At 32.9% G+C, this 27,222-nt stretch overlaps 1 protein-coding gene across 2 annotated transcripts in view; it reads right to left on the bottom strand.

Moving 5' to 3' along the window:
* POF1B (POF1B, actin binding protein) overlaps positions 1-27,222 on the bottom strand; it is a 78,568-nt gene that overhangs the window by 13,231 nt on the left and 38,115 nt on the right. For both annotated transcript variants that reach the window (XM_011361159.1, XM_011361158.1), the window contains exons 7-11: positions 16,367-16,497; positions 8,056-8,083; positions 6,804-6,878; positions 1,173-1,265; positions 222-335 (exon numbers count right to left, since the gene is read on the bottom strand). In XM_011361159.1, coding sequence (XP_011359461.1) covers positions 222-335; positions 1,173-1,265; positions 6,804-6,878; positions 8,056-8,083; positions 16,367-16,497 — 441 coding nt within the window. The remainder of the gene's footprint in view (positions 1-221; positions 336-1,172; positions 1,266-6,803; positions 6,879-8,055; positions 8,084-16,366; positions 16,498-27,222) is intronic.

The raw sequence follows: 27,222 nt of genomic DNA on the forward strand, positions 1-27,222 counted from the left end.
GACTACATATACTTTATATCTGATATACATAAGGTTATCTGCTTTACTGAGAGGGTTTTCAATCATTGGAAATGTCCAAAGCCACTCAATTCTCATATGAACAAATTGTTCTGGCATATTTTAATTCTGTCTGGATTGTATCTCATAACTCCAATGTACCAGTAATTGTGCATAGGAAAAGCTATCAATCTAGTTTATCATCAGTGAAAATATCACCTTACCTGCTGCTGACGATTATTTGCTCTCACTGATGCCAAGAGTTCTTCATATTCTTTTATTTGAGTTTCTTTGAATGCCACGTCTTTCTCAAGTCTTAACTTGTCATTTTCCAGTGACTGAAAACAAAATTATTTGTTATGACTCAGAATTACAGAAATGCGTCCACAGTCACATTGAGAGGTTTAAATAAGCATTTTCATTGTAGTTGTTTAATAAAACAGAATTCTTAAAAGTTAAGCAAAATACAAGTTAGGATAAAAAAGTTTCGAAACTTTAAAAACCTGCATTGAAAGAAATATCATTGATGGACTGACTAATTCAAAGTGCAATTAAGCAAAACCTTATGAATGATTTTAATGTTTTGCCCCAATCTACAAAGACTCTTTGTTAATCCCAGCAGGTGGTGGATTTTCAAAGCAGACTCTAAATGTGTTCATCAGAGCCCAGAAACAAAAAAACACACTCCAAAGTCCTCAAGGAGTTATTCATTGTATGGAAAGTATTCTGAATGTATCAAGTTGATGGCACCAAGAACACCAATTAAAATGAAAAATAGAAAAGGTTAACTTCTTGGAAAATGAAATTTCTAAGTATTCAAAGAAATTCAGTATGTGCTTTATTATTACTGAAAAGAGGGAAATTCCCATTCAATGAGTCAGACTGTTCTAATTTTATAAGCTACTCCCTGCCTGTAAGCATTAAATTACCTTAGTGATAAACTAATTAATAAGTGCATTCCCAACTTTCATTTTCACACGGGACAGCTCTTTTCTCCTCTCTCAGACACAATTAATTGTTTCAAGAAAATAGCTATGTCTGGGCGAGCATTAATATTATTGTTTTAAATTTTTGTTGTATTAAATTTTAACAAGGTAGACTGAATGCTTTGATTTCTATGTTAGGAAGGTAGAAACTAAAAAGGCTTTGGAAAGAAAAATCAAAATAAATGTTACTGTCAAGTCATTTTGAAGATGTCCAAGCTCCTCCCGTATGTTGCTGAACGTGGACAGCACCAGCCGGAGTGATTTATCAGACATACCCCTCATCTGGAGGAAGAAACAATTGATAGTTTATTTTTACTGGCATTTAAAAATAAGCAATATAAGTAATAGTGATCTTATTTTTCTGTTTGTACAAGTAAAACTTATTAATAGTTTTATTTTTGATATGGTAATATTGTTAATAAAATGCATAAATAGTTCAAACAATACTCCTGAAGAGATCATAGCTATATGATTAGAACAGGGTCTATTATTTTTTCTGTGATGAAGTATCATCTTTATCATAAGACAGAAATTTATCAACAAATTCTCAGATTTCCTTTTTTTTAAAATTTATTTATTTTTATTATGGTGATATTGGTTAACGAAATCCAGTAAGTTTCAGGTGTACAATTCAACAGTAAGGCATATATATATTATAGTATTGTGTTCACCACCCATAGTTAGATTTCTTTCTGTCCCTACATATTTGACTCCTTTTATCTCACTCTTTATTAAAAATTAGAAAATTTCAAGCAGTCAACCTTCAAATAATGAAATGCATCTTCCTAAGTATGCTGACCAATGCATGAATTTTGCCTAAGGTGAGAATAAACTAGTTATATTTAACCTTAAAGTATATAAACATTTCAAATTTTAAAGAGGAAGGAGAAAAACCCTTTCACTAGGTTAAACTAATTTCTTCAAAGAAAAATGGTTTTAAAAAGGCAATTTCTATTTCTGGAAAAATGAAGTAGAAATGCTTTTCTCCTATTTCTCCTGCTAAATATAAAAGCCTTGGACATTATATATAAAACAATCATAAAAAGACTGAAAGATGAAAAAGAAAGAAGTCTGGTTAAGAACACTGGGACCTGAGGAATGACACAGAAGATAATTCCCGGGTTTACCTTTTGCTTCATATATCACAGATTGATATTGGGGAAACTAGTAATCCAGAAACACCAGTAGATACAGACAACAAAATTTCCTAGAAAATCCTACTCTCTGTAGCCAAAGGACCATGAAAAGGGCAGAGAACTTTCAAACAGTAATCACTCTACTCCAGCCAAACACCATAAAAAAAAGAAACAAACAAACAAAAAACCCTGCAACCCTACTCCCACCCAAACCATCGAAGGCCAGGAAGGGAATCTAGTCTTCCTTCTCACTGGGCCCTAAAAATGTGCACCAATACCATCACCAGGTTGGTGTTAGAAAAAGTAGGGTGGAGAGATGAGACTTTCATCCCCACTGGGCAAAAATGAGATCTCAGGAACTATAATGTCATTCGAGACTGTGAAAAGAGCCTAGGCTTTCATCTTATTCATCAGTAGTGAGATGCTGCCTTGCCTCCCTGCTAGGGTGATGTCAAGAGGATGCTTGAAGGAGAGTAAGGACTTTTATGACTACCCAATGCAAATGAGATCACTCACCTTGCAGTGTCAGTGAGGCCAAGTGGAGAACAGTAATGAAGCACTCCTCCCTAACCAAACTGGTGCTAAAAAGGTGGGGACCTAATAGAGAACCACAATTCCTACCCCTGCTCAGGAGGAACAAGAATCTCTTTTTCTGACCAGTGTCAACAGAAGCTTTGTGGGGAACTTGGACTTTTACTCCCAGCTGACAGTAACAGGAAGTGCCCTCACTTTCTCTATTGTTTCAGTATCAGAAGAGGCCTACTTAAACGGAAGATTTGAATAAGATCCAAAGTCATAACATAATACTAAAAATGTCCAGGTTTCAATAAAAAAAAAAATCACTTATTCTAAAAACCAGGGAAATCTCAACTTGACAAAAAAAAAAAAATAGATGTTGACATCAAGATAACAGAAATGTTAAAATTGCCTGTAAAGGATTTCGAAGCAGACATCTTTAAAAATGCTTCAATGAGAAATTACAGACTTAAAACAAATAAAAAATGGAATATCTCAGCAACAAAACAGAAAACCTCAGAAAAGAAATAGGAGATATAAAGAATAACTAAATTGAAGTTTTAGAAACTTTAGAACTGAAAAGCTCAATAACTAAGAAAAACAAAAACCTCAATGTATGGACTACAAAACAGAATGAAAACTAAAGGGCAAAGAATCTGTGAAATTGAAGATAGAGCAATAGAAAGTACTCTATCTGAACATCAGAGAGAAAATAAATTGAAAAAAAAATTGAAAAGAGCTTTGGAGACCTTTGGGAGTATAACACATATCTAACATTCATGTCATCAGAGTCTTAGAAAGAAAGAAGCAAGCGTGGAGCTGAAAAGTATTAGAAAAATTATTAACTGAAAACTTCCCCAAATTAACAAAACCCATAAATGATTCAAGGAATTGAGCAAAACCCAAATACTATAAATCCAAAGAAATCCATGCCCTACCCCCAAAGCTGTCAAACTTAAAACTAAAGATAAATTTAAAATCTTGAAAGCAAGAAAAATCTTCACTATTGGGAATAACAATTCAAATGACAGCAGATTTCTCATCAGAAACCATAGAGGCCAGAAGGAAGTGGCATACCATTTTTAAGTACTCAAAGAAAAAAATTGTCAATTGAAAATTGTGTATCTAATGAAAATATCCTTTAAGAATTAAGGGGAAATCACATTTTCACATGAAGAAAAATGCAAGAATCTGTCACTAGCAAACTTACCCTAAAAGAATGGTTGAAGGAAGTTCTCCGAAGAGAAAGAAAATAATAAAAAGAATTTGGAGCATCAAGAAGGAAGAAATTACATGGTAAGCAAAAATATGGGTAAACAGAGTAGGTTTTTCTTCTCCTCTTGTGTTTTCTAAATTATATGTGGTGATTGCAGCAATAAGTATATAACACTGATTGTCTGATGTGGACTTCAGTGCATGTAGAGGAAATATTTAAGACAATTATACGTGCGGAGGGTAAAGAGAGAAAAAATAAGCAAAATTTTCTGCGGTTCAATGAAACTGATAAAATGTTGACACCAGTACACTAGGATAAGTCATGGATATACAATGTTATACTTAGAGCAACACCTAAAAAACCTATACTGAGAGGTACACTCAAAAGCACTAGAGATATATCAAAATGGAATTCTCAAATATGTTTAAGTAATCCACAGGAAAGCATAACAAAGAAAACAGGGAGACAAATAACAGAGAAAATGAAATAAAAATGGCAGATCTAGCCCTAACATAATAATTACAATTTGGTCTAAATATACCAATTAAAAGACATAGATTGACACAGTCAGAACATGACCCAACTATGTGTTTCTACAAGAACTTTATTTCAAATATAATGAAAATTAAAATATATATAATGAAAATAAAAAGTTGGAAAAAATTTACTGTGCAAACATTAGTCAAAAGAAAACAGGTGTGCTGTATTTATATTAGATAAAAAAGACCTTGACTTTAAGTGGTGAACACAATGCAATATACTGATGATGTATTATATAACTGTACACTTGTAATCGATATAATTTTATTAACCAATGTCACCCCAATAAATTTAACTTTAAAAAGAAAAGAGAAAAAAAATGACTTCAGAACAAAGAAAATTACCAGGGACAAAGAGGGACATTACATAATGATATAAGAGTCAACCCACCAAGAAGATATAGTAATTCTAAATGTTTATGCACCAAACACAATAGCTGCAAAATTTATGAAACAAAAACTGGTAGACCTGAAAGGGTAAATAGACAAATTCACACTTATATCTAAAGACTTCTATACTCCTCTCAGCAACTGATAGAACTACTTGGCAGAAAATGAGCAAGAATATAGAAGAACTCAACAACACTATCAACCAAAGGATCTAACCAGCATTTACAGAAGACTCCATCCAACAGGAAAGATACACATTCCTTTTATGTGCCCATGGAACATATACCACGATAGACTATTTCTTTTGCCTATTTCAAAATAATTGAGCTCATATGGAGTATGTTCCCTGACCATATTGGAGTCAAACTAGAAATCAATAACAAAAAGACAACAGGAAAAATCTCTAAACACTTGGAAACTTAACAATATCCTTCCAAATAACCCACGGGTCAAAGCAGAAATCTAAAAGGGGATAAAAAATACATAGAAGTGAAAGAAAATGAAAATACACATAATTTGCAGGACACAGCTAATATCATGATGAGAGGATATTTGTAGCACTAAATGCTTACATTAGAAAATAGAAAAGGTCTCAAATCATTAATCTAACTTCCTATATCAAGAAACTAGACAAAAAAGAACAAATATACCAAAGCAAGCAAATGAAATAAATAATACAGACAAGAGCAAAAATCAATGTAAGTAGAAACAGAAAAAAAGTAGAGACTGATAAAACTAAAATGTAGTTCTTTGGGAAAAAAAAATCAATAAAAATGATAAGCCTCCAAAAAGACTGACAAAGAAAAAAGATTTTTTTTTCAACAATTAAATTGGGGACAGTAATACAGATCCTGAAGACATCTAAGGAATAATAAGAAAATACTATGAACAACTATATACATAGAAATTTGACAATTTAGATGAAATGGACCACTTCCCTGAAAACCATAAGCTACCGTAACTCACCCAATATGAAACAGATAATTTGCATAGACCTATTAAGGCACTGATATTAGAATTTTAAAAACTCCTGCAAAACAAATCTACAGGTCCAGATATTTTCACTGAAGTGTTCTACCAAATGTTTAAAAAATAATTATTACCGTCTATACCCTCTCTTCTAGAAAATAGAAAAGGAAGAAACACTTCCATTTCATTTTATGAAGCTAGTATTATTGTCCTGATAACAAAACTAAAAATAACACAAGAAAACTACTGACCAATGTTTCTCATGAACTTAGATGCAAAGATCCTTGGAAAGAGTTTTTAAGAGAAATAGGCCTTGAATGCACATTGGATGAACATCCCACCACCAGAGATAATATCAAGGATGTCTCCAAGATTCAGGTTCTGCAGAGTATATGTGTTCCTAACATCAATGTCTCTTTATGATACAGACTGTGTGCCACTAAAAATTTTCATTTAAATTTTAAAATATGACACCAGATCCAATATTTGGACAATCAACAAAAGTTTGCGATCAAATATCAAACTTAGAAATTGTTCTCACTAGACAAAACTAGATTATTTTTAGAGTCCTTTTTTGGCAAACACATGTATTCTTTTTAGTTGTACTTCTTTACCACTGATCTTCATCTGTCTCTCCATTGTAGGGGCATTTGCTCCAGTGGTCTCTAGCCTTACACAATTTAGGAAAAGCAAGGCACTTGCCTTTCCATCTCTCACTGCCAGGGTAGGGTAGGGAGAGTTAGAAAGTAGAATGGAGAAGAGGAGGGCGAAGGCTAGAAGTTAGAGTCAGGTTGTGCTACAGCGATGAGGCGAGAATAAAGGCATTCCACAGCAAGGAATAATATCTATAGAATGCTCTCCTGAATGCTAGTCATTCGATACTAGTGTCTGATGGACTGACTAAATTATAATACAGCCCTTATTTAATCAAAATATAATCAACCCTTGTGAAACAAGATTTTTATTTGAAACTTTCTGTTCTTAATTAAGGGAAGCACCCTAACCGAGGGGTTTGTTAGTGTTGCTCTCACACCCACTCTTGACCCCATCTCACCTGCAGAATATAGCGAATTTGCTGTTTTGTAAACTCTGACAATCCTTTAGGAATCAAGGATTCAATGTCCTCTGACTGTAAGAAAAGAGGAATATCCATTGAACAGTTACACGTTAGTATTTTAAACTGAGGGTCAGTAGTCCACAGATTTGTGCAGCAGACATATTTTTAGGGATATCAAAAGATTACTTAACTTTTCAGGTAATAGTGGCTACAAACTTCATTTCCAGCCATATCAGTTCTTACTTTTTAAAAATTGATTATACTACATATACCATAGGAAGAACCTTGAATTTCAGGCATTTTAGGGAGAAGCTTTGGGCAACCAATCAGATGTTTCATTTCTAGTTTTTAAGAAGAGCAATTTAAAAACAAAAGGATGGCCTCTTAAATCTCATTAAATACTCTTTATTTTCTTGTATCTTTCAGCAACCTTCTGGGAGTTTTGTTGGGTGTAGATATGACATTTTAGAAGCTGATCCTTTAAACAATGAAATTTTAGGCAAATAAAATAAAATTAAGGGTTTTTTTTTTGAGAATTTTTATAGAGCTGTGTGACTTTTCAAAGATTATAATGTTGCCATAGCAACTTTGAGAAGCTTCAACTAATTTTACATCAGCTGAATTGAAGTCAGTATGTCTTAAAGACAATATAGGGCTTAGTGAATAATTGTAATGAATGTAGTATATCAATACATTGAAACAAAGATAAAAAAATGAACACAAAAGAGGCCATTGTGCTTTCTTATTACACTGAAATCATTTTTCTCTCTATTTGATTACTTATTCCATTAAAAGTAATTATTAACAAAATGTGCATATATGATAGAATTAATATTTGAAAAACTACTTCAAGTTTCTGGCCCTTTGTCATGGAACATACAAGGTTTCAAAATACATTAAAACTAAATTTACTATTAAGTTAATGTAGGTTTCGGTTTTATAAAGCAGACAGTGTGTGGTCGATGATTTTTTTAAATATTCTGATAAGCAAAAAAATTAAATCATAAAGTAGCAGCTGATAAAACTTTTTTTGCGTGAATGATTACTACTTTTATGATTATTACTTTTATAGCCGTTGCAAAGATATAAATGGTTATATAATTTTAAAGGCAAAATGATCATTATTTCCTTCACTACCCTGTGTTTCCAGTCTAATAAAGGTACCAAACAAACATAATATTATTAGTACAAATATTAGAATCTGCTTTGTTATCAACTATGTTTAATTTTTAGCTATTTTTACACTTACCTCATCTGTACACTCAAAGTCCTGTTTGCTGCAAGAATGAAAAAAAAGATAGACAACCTTAAGAAAATGTATACATTGATTATATATAAATGCTAGTGTTCTAATTATTTCATCTTTTCAAAATATCATAATAACATCAATTCCATTTATAAACAAAATGAAAAATTTTAAATAACTGAAATTGCACTTGAAAAAAAAATAAAGATTATTTTTCCTGGAACTAGCTAATCTGTTCAAATAAACAACATCCAAATAACAAACCAATAGAATATGCAGAATTGGGTAGTATCATCCATTAGCACCAGTCTATTTGTGGTTAGATGTAGAAGTCCACAATGCTTGGCAATAAATGCTACTTAAGTGAATAAATAACGATAATAGTTGTTCTCTATTTTCACCTCCCTTTTCTCCTTGTATTGATTGCTTCCAGTACTGATTCCAGATTCTCTCTACAGTCTTCAAGTTTTATAAAAAACAAAACTTGCAAGACAAAACTGAGTAACTCATTCATTCTATACACACTATAGTATATATTGCAGTGCTGAAGCTTAAAGTGTATTTGAATGTTTTTATAGGGATAGAGCCTTAAGTAACATGACCAAAGTTCTATTAGAATAATAGAATTTCCAACATCAAAGTGAGGGTTTGTCCATGAGGATTGGAAGGTTCTATGTGGGGCCATGTGAGGTAGGCAAATGTTGCAAGAGAATTGTTAGTGATTATATCTGTCTGGTACTCGCTTCTTTGAGGAATGCTGAAAGCTGGGAAGGATACAGTTCTAGTGTTGTCAGTGGCAACAGACAGGCCTTTATTTTTGTCTACTTGCTCCCTCTGCACTCAAGGGAAGAATTAGGCCCAAAATACATATGGTGAACATACTGCACAAACAAAAAACCAGTATACATGTTCTGACAGCAAGATAGAATATCTTATAATAAGACGGTTTTAGAAAATCATAGATATATGATTGCCATATCCTCAGTATGATAGAAAAGTTTTTTAGAAATATAAACTGGTATATTAGTTCCTATCTTTACCTTCTATATAAGTTTTTATGAGTAATATATGCTTACAGAGATAAATGGGTCATTCACTGTGCAAAACCTCTTGCATGTATTTATAAAAATATATAAGCAAATGTGAAGAGAACTGAAGATTCCATTTCCCTAGGCATGACTGCATATGTGCAATAGTCTGTATGTATGCATGTGGTATTTCTTGTGTTGTCCAAAATAGAAATTGTGTGGAGGCTTTAGCAAAACAAAATGAAATATCTTCTACTTATTTAATGTTTTACTAAAGTAACTGCATCCATATATTGGAAGCTAAAACAAGTTAAAATATGAGTCACAATGAAGTTTTAGTAGTATTGCATGACTGTTAACTAGAATTATCACTGTATTAAAAAACCTTCTATGTTTAAAATTCCAATTCTAATTCTAACCTAGTACACATGTCCCTCCCTAGTCACTTACTTCTTTCTACAAATAAGAAAACAAAACAAAGAAATAAACAAGAAATAATCAATAGCACTTAATACTGGAATATTAAAAAGTAGCTTTCCTTAATTTTGACCCTGCAGCCCACTCATTGTTGAACTGCAGTTTGAAACAAGAAGTGGAAACAAAAGGAGAGAGAGAGGGAAAGAGGGAGAAAGTGGAAACAAAGAGAGTAGAGCAGGGAGCTAGAAAGGTCAGTGTGTATTACCATTTCCATTCAGCACTGGGGGATGGTGGCTAAAATTACACTGCGAAAGAAAAACAGAGTGGCACCCGCAATATACAATCTTACCTTCTAGACAGGAAAATAATGTAAGAAAGACGACAAAAATAGAAAGAAAAAGGGGAGAGAGGGAAGGAATGAAGAGAGAGGAACTGACAATTTTATGTAAAACAGAAACAAACACCAAAATTCTGAGACACTCCCCACCCTGAAGTGTTTACTGATGTGGAGACACAAGCTTTTTTTTTTTTTTTTTTTTTTTTTTGGTATTTTTAGCTACTCTAGGAATGAAATCCAAAGCTTTGCAATGCTTAATTACACATTTATGTCATCAATATATATTTATCAAAACACTTAAGTGAGAAGAAGTTATTTCAAAACCCCAGATAACACAATTACCTGGATGATCATTATGAAATAATTGAACTTTCTTGCTCACTTTGTCTAATTTTAATTAACATGAAACTAATAAATTTGGAATATATTTAACTCCCATTCTATAAACCTTTATTAAGTACCAACTTTGTAAAGGCCATGTGCTCTGAACTGTTTTGGGGCAATATCAAACATGAATATTATCTTGCCCTGTATTTCATATAAACATAAATGTTCCAAGGCAAAATTTGCACAATGTAAAATTAGTTTAAATCTTGTGACCTTTCAAATTTGATGATTCAAAAAATTGATAATTTCTTTAATTTTTCAGCAATATGTTAGACAATTTGGAGCTATATATCTAATATCGAAAGTGTAAGTGATTTGCCTAAGGAGAAAAGGTTCTCAGAGTATGGGTTCTGGTCCCAGATTTTTGCCATGTTTGTGGTCTTAGGTCAATGGTTCTCAAACTATTGAGCATGTATCAGAATCCTCTGGAGGGCTCGTTGCTGGGCCATCTATCCAGTTTCACATTCTGTCGGACTATTTCCAAGTTCTCACATGATGCTAATGCTGCTTATAAGTACATGTCTTGAATCACTTATTGCTTATAAAAATTTATGAGATAAATATTATTATTATAATGTCTGTTTTATAGATGAAAAAACCAAGATACAGAGAGGTTAAAAAACTTACCTCTAGAATGTAACAAAGGCTGGGACATGAACTCAACATATTAACTCTGGATCTAGAATCAGAATACTTAAGACTATGTCTATATGCTCTTGATTTTACAAAGTGATACTTTGATAAAAATATTCACAGAGCATAATTAATGAACATAAGAGGAATACCTAGACCAAAATTAGTATCTTTGAAAGGTTTGCAGAAAAGCTAAGGCATAGTTTATAAGTAAAGAGTACTCAAAAATGTTTGAATTCATCTCAAGCACTTAGTAGCTATTTGACCTTAAGTTAATAACTTATTCTCTTTTGGTCTTCATTTGAAACAGTCTAAGGTTACTGTGCAAAGAAGATAATATAGAAAAAATGCAAAGCACAGTGTCTGGCACATAGTGGACACTCAATAAATAATTGACTACTCAGAGTGACAGAAAAGATTTTAAGGTAGTGACTTATGCAAATGATTGAATGTATGAAATAGGTGTTGATTAGTATAAAACAATAGTGAAAGTCTAGCTAAAGATGGAAATCATGCATTTATAATGATCCCAATTCAAATTTGGCTTCAGAACACACCAGAGCACCATCTAATTAGTCCACAAGCAGAACACTCAAAGGGTGTTCTTGGCAGGCACCAAAAACTGCTGGGATGAGTCACACTCTGTGGGGTCAGACCCAGCACAGCAGTTCATACACTGTGGGCATGGCTAATCCTCACAGCTAGTCAGCCTGAAGGTCAATACCACCCACTGACATGTCAACATCAATCAGGGCTCAACTACAAGAAGAGGTCACACACAATCCACACAAGGGACACTCCTGGAGCATCTACCTCAGATGATCAGGGAGTCTGTGTGCCAGTGGGCCCTATGGACACTGACTACATAAAACCAACCTGCCAAGACTGAGAGATACAGGAGATTTACTTAATACATAGAAACAAACACAGGGAGGCAGCTAAAATGGGGACACAAAGAAACATGTCCCAAATAAAAGAACAGGAGAAAACTCCAAACAAAGAACTAAAAGAAAATGGAGTCAAACAATCTACCAGATACAGAGTTCGAAACACAGGTTATAAGAATGCTCAAGGAACTTAGTGAGGCCTTCAACTAAGAGACAGTAAACAAAAAGAATATAGAAAACAGTAAAAGAACCATTCAGAAATGAAGAATACAATAACTGAAATGCAAAATGTACTAGAAGGAATTACAATAGATTAGATGACGCAGAGGATTGAACTGATTGGAAGATATAGTATCAGAAAGCACCCAATTGGAACAGCAAACAGAAAAAAAAAATTCAAAAAAAACATGAAGACAGATTAAAGGACCTCTGGGACAACATCAAGTGTACCAACATTCACATCATACAGGTACCAGAAGGGGAAAAAAGAGAGCAAGGAATTGAAAACCTAATTAAAGAAATAATAACTGAAAACTTCTCTAACGCAGTGAAGGAAATAGACATTCAACTCTAGGAAGCACAGAATGTCCCAAACAAAATGAACCCAAAGAGGCCCATACCAAGACATATCATCATTAAAATACCAAAGGTTAAAGGCAAAGAGAGAATCTTAAAAGAATCAAGAGAAAAGCAAGTGGTTACCTACAGGAGAGCTCACATAATACTGTCAGCTGATTTTCCAACAGAAACTTCGCAAACCAGAAGGGATTGGCACACACTATTCAAAGTGATAAAAAGTAATGACCTACAACCAAGATTACTCTATCCACCAAGGCTATCGTTTAAAATTGACGGAGCTATAAAGAATTTCTCAGGCAAGAAAAAGCTAAAGTTCATCACCACCAAACAGTATTACAATAAATGCTAAAGAGAATTTTTTAAAAAGGGGAAAGAACATAAATATGAATAATAAAATAACAAGAACTATATACCTACTTTAAATGTAAATGGAGTAAATGCTCCAATCAAAAGACATAAGATAGTTGAATGGGTAAGAAAACAAGACACATACACATGCTGTCTACAACAGACCCACGTCAGATCGAAAGACACACATAGACTGAAAAAAAAAAAAAACCAAGAGCACACAAACACATGAAGTCTAAGTAACATGCTCCTAAACAATGAATGGGTTAACAATGAGATCAATAAACTTTGAGACAAAGGAAAATGAAAACACAATGACCCACAATCTATGGGACATGGCAAAAGCAGTTGTAAGTGGGAAATTCATAGCAACACAGGCCTATCTCAAGAAACAAGAAGAGTCTCAAATAAACAATCTAACCTTAGATCTAAAGGAGCTATCAAAAGAACAACAAAGCCCATATTGGGTAGAAGGAAGGAAATAATAAAAGTCAGACTGGAAATAATTGAATAGAGTCTAAAAATATAATACAAAAGATCAATGAAACCAAGAGCTTGTTCTTTGAAATGCTAAACAAAATTGATAAACCTTTAAACCATATTGTCAAGAAAAAAGGAGAGACGACCCAAATAAACAGGAGAAATGACAACTGACACCATGGAAAAACAAAGGTTTATAAGAAAATACTATGAACTATTTTATGCCAACAAATTGGACAATCTAGAAGAAATGGATAAGTTTCTTCCTAAAAACAAAATTTTCCAAGACTGAATCAAGAAGAAACAGAAAATCTGAACCAATCGAGTACTATTAAAGAAATCAAATCAGTAATCAAAAAAAAAAAAAAAATCCCCAAAAAACAAAAGTCCTGGACCAGATGGCTTTACAGGTGAATTTTACCAAATACTTAAAGAAGAATTAACACCTATCTTTCTCAAACTATTCCAAAAATTCAATAGGAGGTAAGGCTCCCAAGCTCACTTAATGAGATCAGCATTATCCTGATTAAACCAGGCTAAGACACTACAAAAACAATTATAGGACAATATCCATGATAAACATAATTTCAAAAATCCTTAACAAAATGTTAGCAAATGGAATTTAGCAACATATTAAAAAGATCGTACACCATGACTAAGTTAGATTTATTGCTGGAATGCAAGGTTGGTTCAATATTTGCAAATCAATTAATGTGATATACCCCATTAATAAATTGAGAGATAAAAATCATATAATCATATCAATAGATGTAGAAAAAATATTAAAACTGGCCAAACTACCCAAAGCAATCTATAGATTCAATGCAGTCCCTATCAAAATACCAATAGCATTTTTCACGGAACTAGAGAAAATAATCCTAAAATTTATAATGGAACCATAATAAAACCCTGAATAGCCACAGCAATCTTGAGAAAAAAGAACAAAGTAGGGGGTATCACACTACCTGATATTAAACTATATTGTAAGTCTACAGTAATCAAAACAGCATGGTACTGGCATAAAAAACAGACACATGGATCAATGAAACAGAATAAGGAGCCTAGAAAGAAACCCTCACCTCTAAGATCAGTTAATCAATGACAAAAGAGGCAAGACTATACAATGGAGTAAAGACTGTCTCTTCAATAAATGGTGTTGAAAAAACTGGACAGATACATGCAAAGGAATAAAACTGGATCACTTTCTTACATAACATACAGGAATAAACTAAAAATAAATGAAAGACTTAAATGTAAAACTCAAAACCATAAAACTCCCAGAAGAAAACATAAGCAGTAAACTCTGACTTCATTCTTAGTAATATTTTTTGATATATCTCCTTGGGCAAGGGAAACAAAAGAAAAAATAAACAAACGTGACTACATCAAACTAAAAAGTTTTTGCACAGCAAAGGAAGCCATCAACAAAGTGAAAAGACAACCTACTAAATGGGAGAAAATATTCACTAATGATATATCTGATAAGGAGCTAATATACAAAATTCATATAGAACACATACAACTTAACACCAGAAAAAAACCAACAATCCAATTAAAAAAATGGATAGAGGACCTGAATAGATATTTCTCCAAAAAAGGACATATGAAAAGGTGTTCAAGGTCACTAACATCAGAGAAATGCAAATTAAAACCACGAAATATCACCTCACATCTGTCAGAAGGCTTATTATCAATCAACAAACAAGTGTTGTCAATGATGTGGAGAAAAGGGAACCCTCATGCACTGTTTGTGGGTTTGTAAATTGGTATGCCCACCATGAAAAATAGTTTGGAAGTTCCTCAAACAATTAAAAATAGAACTACCTTATGACTCAGCAATTCCAAGTATGGGTATTTACCTGAAAAAATTGAAAACACTAATTTGAAAAGATATAGTACTCCTATGTTCGTTTCAGCATTATTTACAATAATGAAGATATGGAAGCAACCTAAGTGCCCATCAATAGATGATTGGATAAAATAGTGCTACATACATACAATGGAATATTATTTGGTCATGAAAAATGAAATCTTACCATTTGTGACAACATGGATAGACCTGAGTGACTAAACTAGTCACAATACTAAGAGAAAGAAACCAGTGTAAATAAAGCATCCCTCATGGAGCCCTCTGTATTCTAGGGGTGGTGGTGGTTGTGTACTGGATGGGGGAGATGGCAGAAAAAGAACAATAAATAAAGCAGAGAGCTAGACTAATCCAGAGTTTGGATTTTTTTTGTAGGAATGACAATAAGATAAGGAGGCAAGGCAGTTGAGGATGATGACAAGAGAATAGTTGCAGTCATGAATTTTTATAAAAGAAAGAAAAGTCATGGAGGAAGGAGTTGATAAATGGAGAGAAAAAGATGTAATAAATGGAGATAAAAGAGAGGGACAACAGTTTAGAGATCTGTAAGAAGTACAAGAATTTAGTTAGTCTGAACTAGAAAAAAGTTCCACTGACTTTCTCCTCCAGATTTTTATGAATTTGTGGTACTTTTGTAGATTTAGTCTGATAGATGACCACATATATAATGTGGCTATGTAGTAGAGGGCAACTTTGTGGTGTGGCTTATGGAATTCATTTCATGACATAATATGCTTTCATCTACACATGAACTTGATAATTGTTTATTTGTATATATATAATTATAAATGATTTATTATACATTATTATATAACATACACATTTGTATTTATATTTATATAACATATTTGACATATATGTAATATAATATTAAAATAATATATAACATTTATAATGCATTACAATGCATACTGAACTCTGGCTTTCATATGTTGAGCAAATATCAGTGGAATATAAATGGTAATGTGTTAGCAGTGAGATTCTATCATATATTATCAGCGTAATATGTTAAAAGAAGTCACTGTATATCATGCATTTTATGAGCTCCGTGCCCAAGAGGTTGCATTTGCCATCAAAGTACATTACAAAAGATGATATGCAGAATTCTTTATTGATCTTTAAAGGCCTGGTATGGTATGATCTATCTGATGATTTTCATAAAGTACATTAACTCTTAAAATGAGACATTTGCTTATATCTGCTCTTATAGTTGCATTGTTTCCCCATTAAAAGTACTAGAGTTTTGCTGTGAATCTAAAACTGCTCTAAAAATAAAGTCTATTTAAAAATACTAGAGTATTGTAAAATGTTTGGTAGTCGCAACATCAAGGCAAATGAATATTTATCATACCTTCCTCCAATTCTCTGCATATGTTCTAATAAACAGTGATATAGATCCGTATTTTTACGGCTTAGATCAGCAAGTAACTCTCCAAAATATTTGGGGTCCAATTTTTCAGGGCCATCATCCTGAATTATCACCTGAAGAAAACATCAATCACAATTATAAACAATATTAAGTGTTTCTAAATTCACACGTTTTAATGTGAAATGAAAAAATTGAAATAACTTATTAATACAAGTAACTATGAATCAAGCCACTAAAATTTCTTTGTATCTGGGGTTTACATTTTTTCGGTACGAGAGTAATTTAAAGGAAAAGCAACATTGCAATAACATTTTCAATTTCATTTCACTCAAATCTAAGTGACCTAATGAATGCAAAGCATGAATAATTTATATAAAAATTCTTGAATATATATGCTTAAATAAAACAGTAAAACAAGTAAATAAAAATCTCTGAATTGCCCATCATCACATGGCTGGCCCACTTGTCTCCTGTTGGAAAAGAAAATATGAATTATTTGAATTATACTGACTACAGAAGAATTAATTTCATTTGGATTTGCATCTTCTCAGCAAAAATCAGCTTGAATTATTAGTATATCTTAAAGTTAAATTAAATAAATCTTCCCAATTCAATGTGCTTTTATGTATTTTTTGTTGAATTCCCTTCATTGATTATTTGGACTGAATATCCAGTCCATCTGCTTGGGAAAGAGTAATTCAAGGCCAAATGTAGAAAATTTTTAGACCTCAGAGACATTTGAAATCTTAAACACAAATTACTATGAATGGTGTCCTAAATAAGACATATTCTATTGATTTTATATCCTTTGGTATCAATCTGTTCAATATCGTTGACCACCTTACCTCCCATCCCCCAAACAACACTACTTGGAGGTTAATAATTTAGGTTGCATTCCATTCTATCTTTGGTATTGCATGTGGGACCAAAGTCCTAAGTGTATATGATAAATAGACTTCAAATTTGACCATTGATACTTCCTTTTCAATCTGTCTTCCGAATGCAGAGCCTAAAAAATCATGCGTGCTAAGGCAAGTGGAAGGATTGCTAAGTAAGCAAAGACGGGCTTTCATAATCATGTCTTTGTTATGATAATCCATTTATAAATACAGGAAATGAGAAAATGCCACATTCAAAATACAGTATAGTATCATGTTTTTATTAAGACACTTTTTTTTCACATTTTAAAATGTGTAGATGAATATACCACAATGCTATCTTGTCCATGTACCAGTTTACATGGATAAACTGGTAGAGTCAATATCATCACACAGTTTGTTTAAATGCCATGGAGTTAATAAGCTGTGTGTATTCAATACAAAAAATTTAAATGCTCACACGAACATAGTAACACATTCTATTTTCCAACATCTTCTCTGGTCCAACCATAGTAGATTTCACTCTTCTGGGCCCACATCATGTTATTCTTGCCTCTGGTCTTTACTCACATTTCTCTCTGCTTTAAATACACTATCTCATTCTTGCTGTGTATCCAAATCTTACCCATCCTTTGAAATCCATCTTAAGATCTACTACCACCATGAAAACTAAAACTATACTAGCCAGCAACCTAATTCGATTTAGCTTTTTTTCTCAATTATCTTGAATTGTTTTCATATTATTTTACATATGTAAATCTTTTTCTCTCAGTACTCTCTCCCTACCTAAAAGAAATAAACTTAAGGTTAAAGAATAAGTCATATTTTTTTTTGGTATATCCCATAATATCTAGCACAATATTGATTGAACACTCTATAGTTGTTCACTAAGTACTTGTTGATTTGAAAGAAGTCATCTGCCTGGTTAGAAGTGATGCCCCAAATGCCAGCTGATTATGGAAATAGTGTTTTTTACTAGTTTCTCTCTTAAAGCAGCTAACCAAGAATGATTAAGAAGGCCAAAAAGAATATAGGCAGTACTTCTACAAGAATATCCTGGTGATCCGTTATACCCACTACCCTAAGTTCAGATAAGTCTAATTACAGCAACTAAACTGAACTCCTTTAGAATTGGAGACTGACATTTGAGTTCTACCTAGATTTCTTGTCTTGGCAGTCAGCTCCTCAGTGATAGACCCTCTCAGGAAATGAAGGTCAAAATTAGGCAAATCTTTATTCAGAATAATCATGAATACTTTTGATTTCATATTTCATGTATCTTTCCCTTATGGACCATCTATATGTTCATCAAACTGGGAGTAGCCTAAAAACATGGTTTCAAATATGATTTAAAAAATCAAGGTTAAGAAGAAAATCTAGCTATCATGTCAATGTCATTCCATTGCTCTGCAGGTTATTTCTTTGCTGATACTAACCAGGTAGATACCTCCTTCCTGCTTTACCTCTCCATGTCCCTTTCAAAGCTGTAAGTTTCCCAAGAAGTAAAGAGCATTTCTTTAAACAAGGATACTCAAGTACTGAGCTCCCTTGTTAGAATCTCCAAACTAATTTGATGTTTAGTATTTGCATATTTTTTTTCTCTTAGCTGGTTATAATCCTCTCTTAATACTCTGATAATCATGTTTTTTTTTTCTTTCCAATTTGATTTATTTAATGGAGTAATTTCACAGTTTCAAATTGTCTTAAAATATTTTTAATTTTTTTTCACAAATATTTTCCTGTCATTGCACTGTATACTAGTAAACCTTTTAAGTACATAGTCTTTATCCACATGAATCTTTAGTGCCATTACTAAAACTTTTGCTTAAGTGATTTCTATGTGGTGGATTTAGGTACCCAAACAAAGAATCACAGAGTTCAGGACAAGGAATGTTTTACCTTAATATTGTGTCTATGTTCATTACTAGAAAGAGGTGTTAAATGTTACCAAAAGGAAGTGATTTTATTTTGAGAAATTATAATAATAACTAATGTTTATTTAGCCCTTACTATGTGCTGGGCATTGTGCTATGGACTTCATGTAAAGATTAAATGAAATAATGCTATCTTGTAACCTCTACACAATATTGCCTCTCCAGATGACCTCTTCTGTTCATTTTCTTGGTTATTTTAGAATTATACTGTTCCTGACAGATTATTTTGGAGGTTAGTTGGACTAAGACTTGAAATAGCAACAAGTTTGATTTTCTCAGTGTGAAACTATGTGAAATATACCTGAAATTCAGGTAATAACTTTTAATCAGCTGGAGAAAAGATAAGAGCATTAGAATTGAAGAATAGGTTCTTTTGGCAAAAGAGATGTTAAGGTGTAAAAGCAGGAAGCAAAATTTCACTTCTTTGTGTATATATTCCTTCTCAATTTTGTACAGACTACAGTTTACACTAACATTTGAGTAACAGTGAAAACCTAAACCCAGTTGGGTTCAAAAGTTTTAAGAGGAGAGGGCAGAGAGAAGTCAGATTCTCATCTACTATTAAGTCTTTGACAGGATTATGCTCAATAATAAGGTGAAATTTCTTAACCATAAACTGTGATGTGCTAGTTAGCAATAGTTTTCATTTACTAAATAGCAGGTCTTTAGAGCTTCTTAGTTTTATTGTAACTATTTGTAGGTGTGTTTTGACATATCTTTTAGAGTTGGCTTGAAAAAGCCAAGATAGGAGTCTTCCAAGGAAGCATGAGTTTTGGGTCAGAATAATGGTAGAATAGTGGTAGCTCTAATGGATAGAGGTTTACATTCCATGAAATTATTGTGTTTATACAATACTTGAGATAATAACCTTACCCTGAATCTACTCTTGTGCTTGATGAATGAAAGCTATCTTGAATAATAGTTTTAGCTTTTTATATATAAACATGGCAGGAATACAAACTGTGCTGAAGAATAATTGTTCCCAGATACACAAAATGTGATATTTCTTTTACAAATTACAAAAATTATTAAAGGTTCTTTAGCATGCATCAATCAAGTATCTTTAATTACATCATTATTGGACTATAATAATGGCCAAACAGTCCAACTCCTTGTCTGATTGCAGGTAGAAAACAAGACAAAATGAACAAACAAGGCAAGGCAAGACGAGAATGTTTAGGTGTGAAATTAGAGGCAAATTAGTGAATATATTTTCCAAAAATTTGTAGAAAGAAACTACCTTGTAAAGGGAAGCCATGGGCTTTAACTTACTATTGTCTTAGAAGTTCTTGTTCTGGTTCCAATTGGGGGTTTTGTTTCTTATTTGTAGTCTATGAAATTCTAGGAGTGGCTTTCTTTTCTTTTCTTTTTTATTTTTTTCTTTTTTCTTTTTTTTTGCTAGCATCCACACTGTATTAACTTTGATATTCAAAGATGATACTTTTGACCAACCATATTTACAAAATTTAATGGTAGTGATTACAGAGCCCTACAGATAGTAGGCACACAATGATTATGGATTTTGACTGAGCAATCTGTATTTCCTCACCTGCCATCTTCCCCCAAGCTTAATGGTGTACATTGAGAAAATGTTGCTCAGGACTAGAAATAGTTTTTTAGCAAGATACAGTCACAATCCAGCAGTACAAGGTGTTGGCTTAATTAAATTTATTTCCACTAGGTAATTGGCTTAAGGGTGTGCATTTTTCACCTATTTAAAAGGATTGCTTAGCAGATGCTTAAAATGCCATGTTATATAAAATGGATTATACATAAATGTCTAACCCTCTAAAAGATCATGAACATGTTAAGTAACAGTCTGCTCTGTTTAGACCTTAGTGGATTGTAACGTTTTGCTATATGACAACAAAAATATCACTATTAATAAAAGGTTACAATGCATAGATTATTATCCTGAAGAGCTCATAATGATATGGTAACATTTGTAGATAAATAAAGTTACTGCTTCATTTATTTTATTTTCATTTGGGACATTTAATAGCTGTCAGACTGATTGAAACCATAGTTAATCCAGTGGACATAAATCCCTGTGAAATTAAATGCATTTTAGGTATGTCATTTGGCTACTAGAGTAAAAAGAAACAATCGGTGTCTTCCTATTTTGTACTACAAGAAGAAATCCTAGCAAGAGAAAAAGTGACAGAATTTTAGGTTCTGAAAATCCTCGCTGCTATTTTAATCTCCGTAGACATTTTAGTAAAGAAATATTGGATTATACATGGAAAATTATCAATAAACACTGTTATTAAATTGAATGCACTATACAACAATCACAATTCTAAAATGAAGACTTTACTCCTAACAACAATTCTGTATTTGAAATAAAGGCCTAATTTAATTTTCTATGTAAGTAAATCTCAGCAGCAAAGCTCTATAGCGAAGAAAGAATGGAAATTGGAGACAAAAGTGGAGCTCCCACTTCTAGGTTGTAGGTTAAATATTCCATTTAACTTCTCTGAACCTGTGTTGTCAATTGTAAAGTGTAGGTAATTAAGTCCCTACATCATAAAGTTGCTGGATGTACCACTTTTTTTTTTTCTGTAAAATGTTAAACCATACAAATAAATGCTTTTATTTAACTTAAGGCATATGGACAATTGGCTGTTGGAATAATGATAGAAAGATATTTAAAATATGATTGGTACCAAAGTCTATGAGGGCTGAAGATGTAGTAGAAATGAAGAAATTGAGAGTGATTAAGAACTATGAGGACAAAGTGTGGGAAAGATCACTGGCATGGTGGTGACGTTCTCATAGATAATTCCAGGGCAGGAGTCAGCAGGAAATAGAAAGAAGGTTGAGGAGAGTGACTAGGTCAATAGATAGTGATAATACAGGCCAACAGGATGGTATATATGGATTGCAGGATTTTAAAGAGAGGAGACAATCGATCAACAAAAATCAAAACACTTGACTATACAAACACTTATATTGAGAAAAGAATTAGCAATAGATACATAGAAAACCAAGCAAATGAAAAAGTTAGGGAAATAGTAACACCAGCAAAAAATAGTTGTACTAATAAAATAAGGCAAAATAGTACACAAATTGGTTCAGCAATAAATAATATTTTCATATAAATAATAATATAAACATGGAATACTGATTTGCAACAGAACTATCAAGAGATAAAATACGACATCAATAAATCAAGCAACATAAGTATGTGCATACTATTTAGCTATATGGAGGTAAATACCAGAAGAAAAAGCAAAGACTTGAAAATGATTGCCTCTGGGAGATTAGGTGTGAGTGAAGAGGGTTGGAACAGGTAATTGCTGTTTGTTACAAACCTTTTATTACTATTTGACCTTTTAAGCTATATACATGCATTACTTTCATTAAAAAATGAAACTATTTTTTCTAATGAGAAAATAAATAACAATTCTTGTTTGTCACAAAATGAGAGTCCAAAAGAGCACCAGAGCAGGAGGCAGCAGAGACAGATAAGGATGGTGCTGGGAAAAGATGGGCCCCAAACACACATGACTTAAATTTTTGGAAGGAATAGCCAGGGATAAAGGTTTGTACAAAATACACTCATTTTCAATAATGGAGATGGAAAAGGCAATACATATGGAGAGAGATTGAGCCACATATTAATAAATGAGAGAATAGGCAGAACTGCTGAGTTTATTGAGCTAACTAGCCCAGAGATTTCATCATTAGTGAAGGACTTATGTTAAATAAACATTGTAGCAAGCTTCCTGGATACTTGTCAGTAGAAACACCTGACATTAAGATCTGTGCTGTCTTAATGTTGACAAAAATTGAATTTTCAAATGACAGAAGAAATGCATTGCAAGTTGGAGTATTTTTCTTTTGGCAATAGTATTATTGAAGTGAGCAGGACTGTTCTTTTTATATCTTCCCATGACTCCAAAAAGTTTCTTGGAAGCCTCAAGCCAAGTGGAAAAGCATTGCACATATGATATACATAATTATTTGAGTCTTTCTTATAAACACCACCTGTATGGCAACTTATAAAATGAGTTCAGCTGAGCTTTTCCCTGTCAATAACATATGTGAATTTATCTGTTCCTTGCTAATGGCAGGAAAATGATCATAGCACATTATTCTTACTATCCTCAGGAAGGAAATGTGATCAGGATGTCTTTAATTTGAAGCCAAAATGATGATGTTTCTAAAGAGGACTATGGAAAACATACATAATTCAGTTTTACAAAAAAAATATTTTGAAACCAGGATTTTGGACACCTGATTTTCAAAAATATTTTAATGCCTTTTGCTTTGTGGAAAGCACTTTAGTTTCATTTTAAAATATCATTACAATGGGAACCAATTTCTTATACTGATGCTTAGAAAGATTTGAGGCCTGGAGTTGGGAGGAGATGAAGGTAGAGAATCAAACATTCATTCGAGCATCTATTATGTGCTTGGCACTAAGCTAGGTACTTTACATATTTTATCTCATTTAATCCTATTGTAGATATGCTGTGCATTAAGTATGATTCTCCTCTTTCATAGATGGGGAAACTGAGGTTCAGTCCAGTTAAGTCAATCCCTTACAATCATACAGCTCAGCAGAATCAGGTTTTATAAACCCAGATAATTGAATTGAACATCTGTTCTTTCTACCTTATTGTGCTACCTCCAATTACAATTTAACCCTAAACGCAAACTAAAAGTGGGCCAATCTACTTTTTAAAAAGTCTAACTTAATTTTTCTCTATTACCCTTTAAAGAGACTCTTCCAGCATGTGAAAGAGACATAAAAACACCATGGACGCTAGGTAAGAGAACTCATTCCCTGACCTCCTCTGTCCATGGGAACTGCACAACCAGGTTATCCCATCTTCATTCTGAGCAGGAATGGATCTAATCCTATGTAATCCATACAAGTGGAATTACTAGCTCTAAGCTTCCCAGGGCATTCTATTTTCAGCAGCACTTCAACTTTACCTTCATAAAATAGTGAAAAAACAACAAAAATATTTACCTATATAAAAAGACTCCAGCCTTTAACAAAGCTAAATCAGAATCTCTAACTGAAGTACGAATAACAAAATAGAAAGTAATATATTAATTACCCAACTCTGGTCATTTTCTAAATAGACAATATCTAGTGTAGTCAAACATATTAGTTGTACTGAGCTAGTGAAAGGCTATCACAGCACTACTGTTGCCACTGTACAAGATTCTGAATCCTATGATACTGTTCCCATCTCTGATAATTGTCCTTCATTTCCTTCCTACTGTCATTATTCTAGTTTAAGTTTTAAACTTAGACTATTTAAATAGCTTCTAATAATCTTCTCTCTGCAAATCCTTCTCTGTGACTTTTTTTTTTTCATGTTGTAGACTTTATAGTTTCGGAAGCACTTTCAACATATATTTTCATTTAGTCTTTATATTAACCCTGTGAGGTAGACATTACTACCTAAATTTTATGGATGAGCATGTTTCTGAGAAACGTAGTATTTACTAATGACACACAGCTTGACAGGGGCAGAACTGGAACTTGGATCTAATTTTTCCTACCCTGAAGCTAGTCCACTTTGTGATATCACCAATACCTCCCCACTGTCAAACTCTTAAACCAGTGCTCTATTTGTTTACACTATTGATCTAGGACTCTCCACATTACTAACTCAGCTTTAAGTGGGAACTCTCAATAGATTCTGGAGTCGGGCTACCTATGTACGAATTCTGGTTCTACCACATACTAACCGTGCAAACCTTTGCAAGTAACTTAATCTCTCTAAACTTCAGTTTCCTTATGTGAACAATAAGGGCAACAAAAACACTTTCCTCATTTGATCATTGTGAGAAGAAAATTAATCAATATGTCAATCTACCTTGTACAAAGCTGCTAGGATTAATCTCTTAGAGCACGCCTATCAGTATTTTCCTACTCAATGATCTTCACATACTCTCCATTGTCCACCAAATAGAGTTCAAAATTTTAAACTTAACATTGGGATCTCATGATCTGCCTTAATGTATCATTTTAAACCCACACTCTAGTACTCCTCATCCTGTCTTCCTTTCCCTATAAACCAAACCACTAACTGAAAACCTATTCTTGAAACCCAAAATCTACTTTCCCAAATCTGTGACTTTTGCCATGTGATTTCCTCTTTTTAAGATGTCATCTCCATGCCACACCACAAAACCACATATGGAAATTCCGCTTACTCTTCAAAGCCCAGTTCAAATCCTGTCTCCTCAACAAAGCTTTTCTTGATCTCCCAGCTGAAATTAATTTCTTCTCTCTACTGTTCCCTGTTCCTCCTATATGACAGACAACATTTTGCTTTGTATTGTTTTATGTGTTTGCCACTTTTCCCTACTAGGCAGCAAGCACCTATAAAAAATGTGACAATGTTTTACCCAGTTTTATATTTTTCATAGTACCTAGCATGAAGATTTATTGTTTATGAATAATAATTACTACTAAAAACTAATAATTACCATTTGTTAACTACTTATCATCAACACTCAACTACACTAAGTGCTTAACATACAAGACATAATTTATTCTTAGAATGTCCTGTAAGAAATGGATGATGAATTTCTATTTTATGATGAGGAAAGTAAAGCAGAGCAAAGTTAAGTATTAGATTGAACTGTATGAAATTGTTGCTATTTGACCAACTTTGACCCATAAAAATGACAATTTAAAATGATTTAATCTGATAAAATGGTTTTTAATAATCCATTTAATGTAAGAAATTAATACCACCTGAACCATGTCTTAGAGTAATTCTAAAGGCCAATATTTCCATACATGATATTCAGAAAAAATATATAATTTTAGACCTTTTTAGATTAGAAAAACATAAGTTTTTCAGTAATTTGTGGTTCTTTTTGACCAATATGGCCAAAGTGAATATTTCAAATTTTCAGTCCTTAGACGTAATCTCATGTATAATTAATATAAAACAATCAAATTCCTATGTGGACAGGCTCTTTTATTTTTTATTATTCTTTGCCTTTTGTCTTTTACAAAGAGTTGCTTATGAATGAGTCAATTTAAGCAAGTTGTGCCTTCCTGGAAAAAAGATCTGAAAAAATACAAATAATGCTGATTCTCCATTGTTCTAGTTATTATTATTATTATTATTATTTACTTTTTAAAAATTAAGTTTATTGGAGTAACATTGGTTAATACAATTATATAATTTTCAGATGTACATTTTAATTTGACATCTGTATATTCTATTGTGTGTTTACCACACAAAGTCCAGTTTCCTTCAGCTACCATGTATTTGATCCTTTTTACCTACTTTGCCATCCTCCTACACCCCTATATTTGACCCCCTTTACCGCGTCTACCTCCCCCCACATATCCCACTCCCTATCCTCTGGTGACCACTAGTCTATTGTACAAGTCCATGAGTCTCTGTTTGTTTGTCCTGTTCATTTGTTGCTTTTAGGTTTATATCCCACATATAAGTGCTATCATGTGATTTTCAACCTTTTCTGTCTGGCTTATTTCGCTTAACATGATTATCTCGAGGTCCATCCAGGTTGTCACAAATGGTAGTATTTCATCTCTTCTTATGGTTGAGTAATATTTCATCGTATATATGTACCACAGCTACTTTGCCAATCATCTATCGTAGGACACTTCGGTTGCTTCCATTATCCAGCCACTGTGAATAATGCTGCTGTGAACATAGTGTGCAAATATATTTTTGGATATGTGATTTCAAGTCTTTGCGGTAAATACCAAGTAGAGGGATTGCTGGATCATATGGTAAATCAATTCTTAATTTTTTGAGGAACTTCCGTACTGTTTTCCATAATGGCTGTACCAATTCGAAGTCCCACCAGCAGTGTATGAGAGTTCCTTTTTCTCCACATCCTCTCCAACATTTGTTATTACTTTTCCTGTTGATTAAGCAATTCTAACAGGTGTGAGATAGTATCTCATTGTGGTTTTGATTTGCATTTTCCTAATAGCCAGCGATGTAGAGCATATTTTCAAATATTTGTTGGCCATTTGTATGTCCTCTAGAGACAAGTGTCTGTTCAGGTC

This window comes from Pteropus vampyrus, unplaced genomic scaffold (genome assembly GCF_000151845.1).
Source record: "Pteropus vampyrus isolate Shadow unplaced genomic scaffold, Pvam_2.0 Scaffold63, whole genome shotgun sequence".
Classification (NCBI taxonomy): domain Eukaryota; kingdom Metazoa; phylum Chordata; class Mammalia; order Chiroptera; family Pteropodidae; genus Pteropus; species Pteropus vampyrus.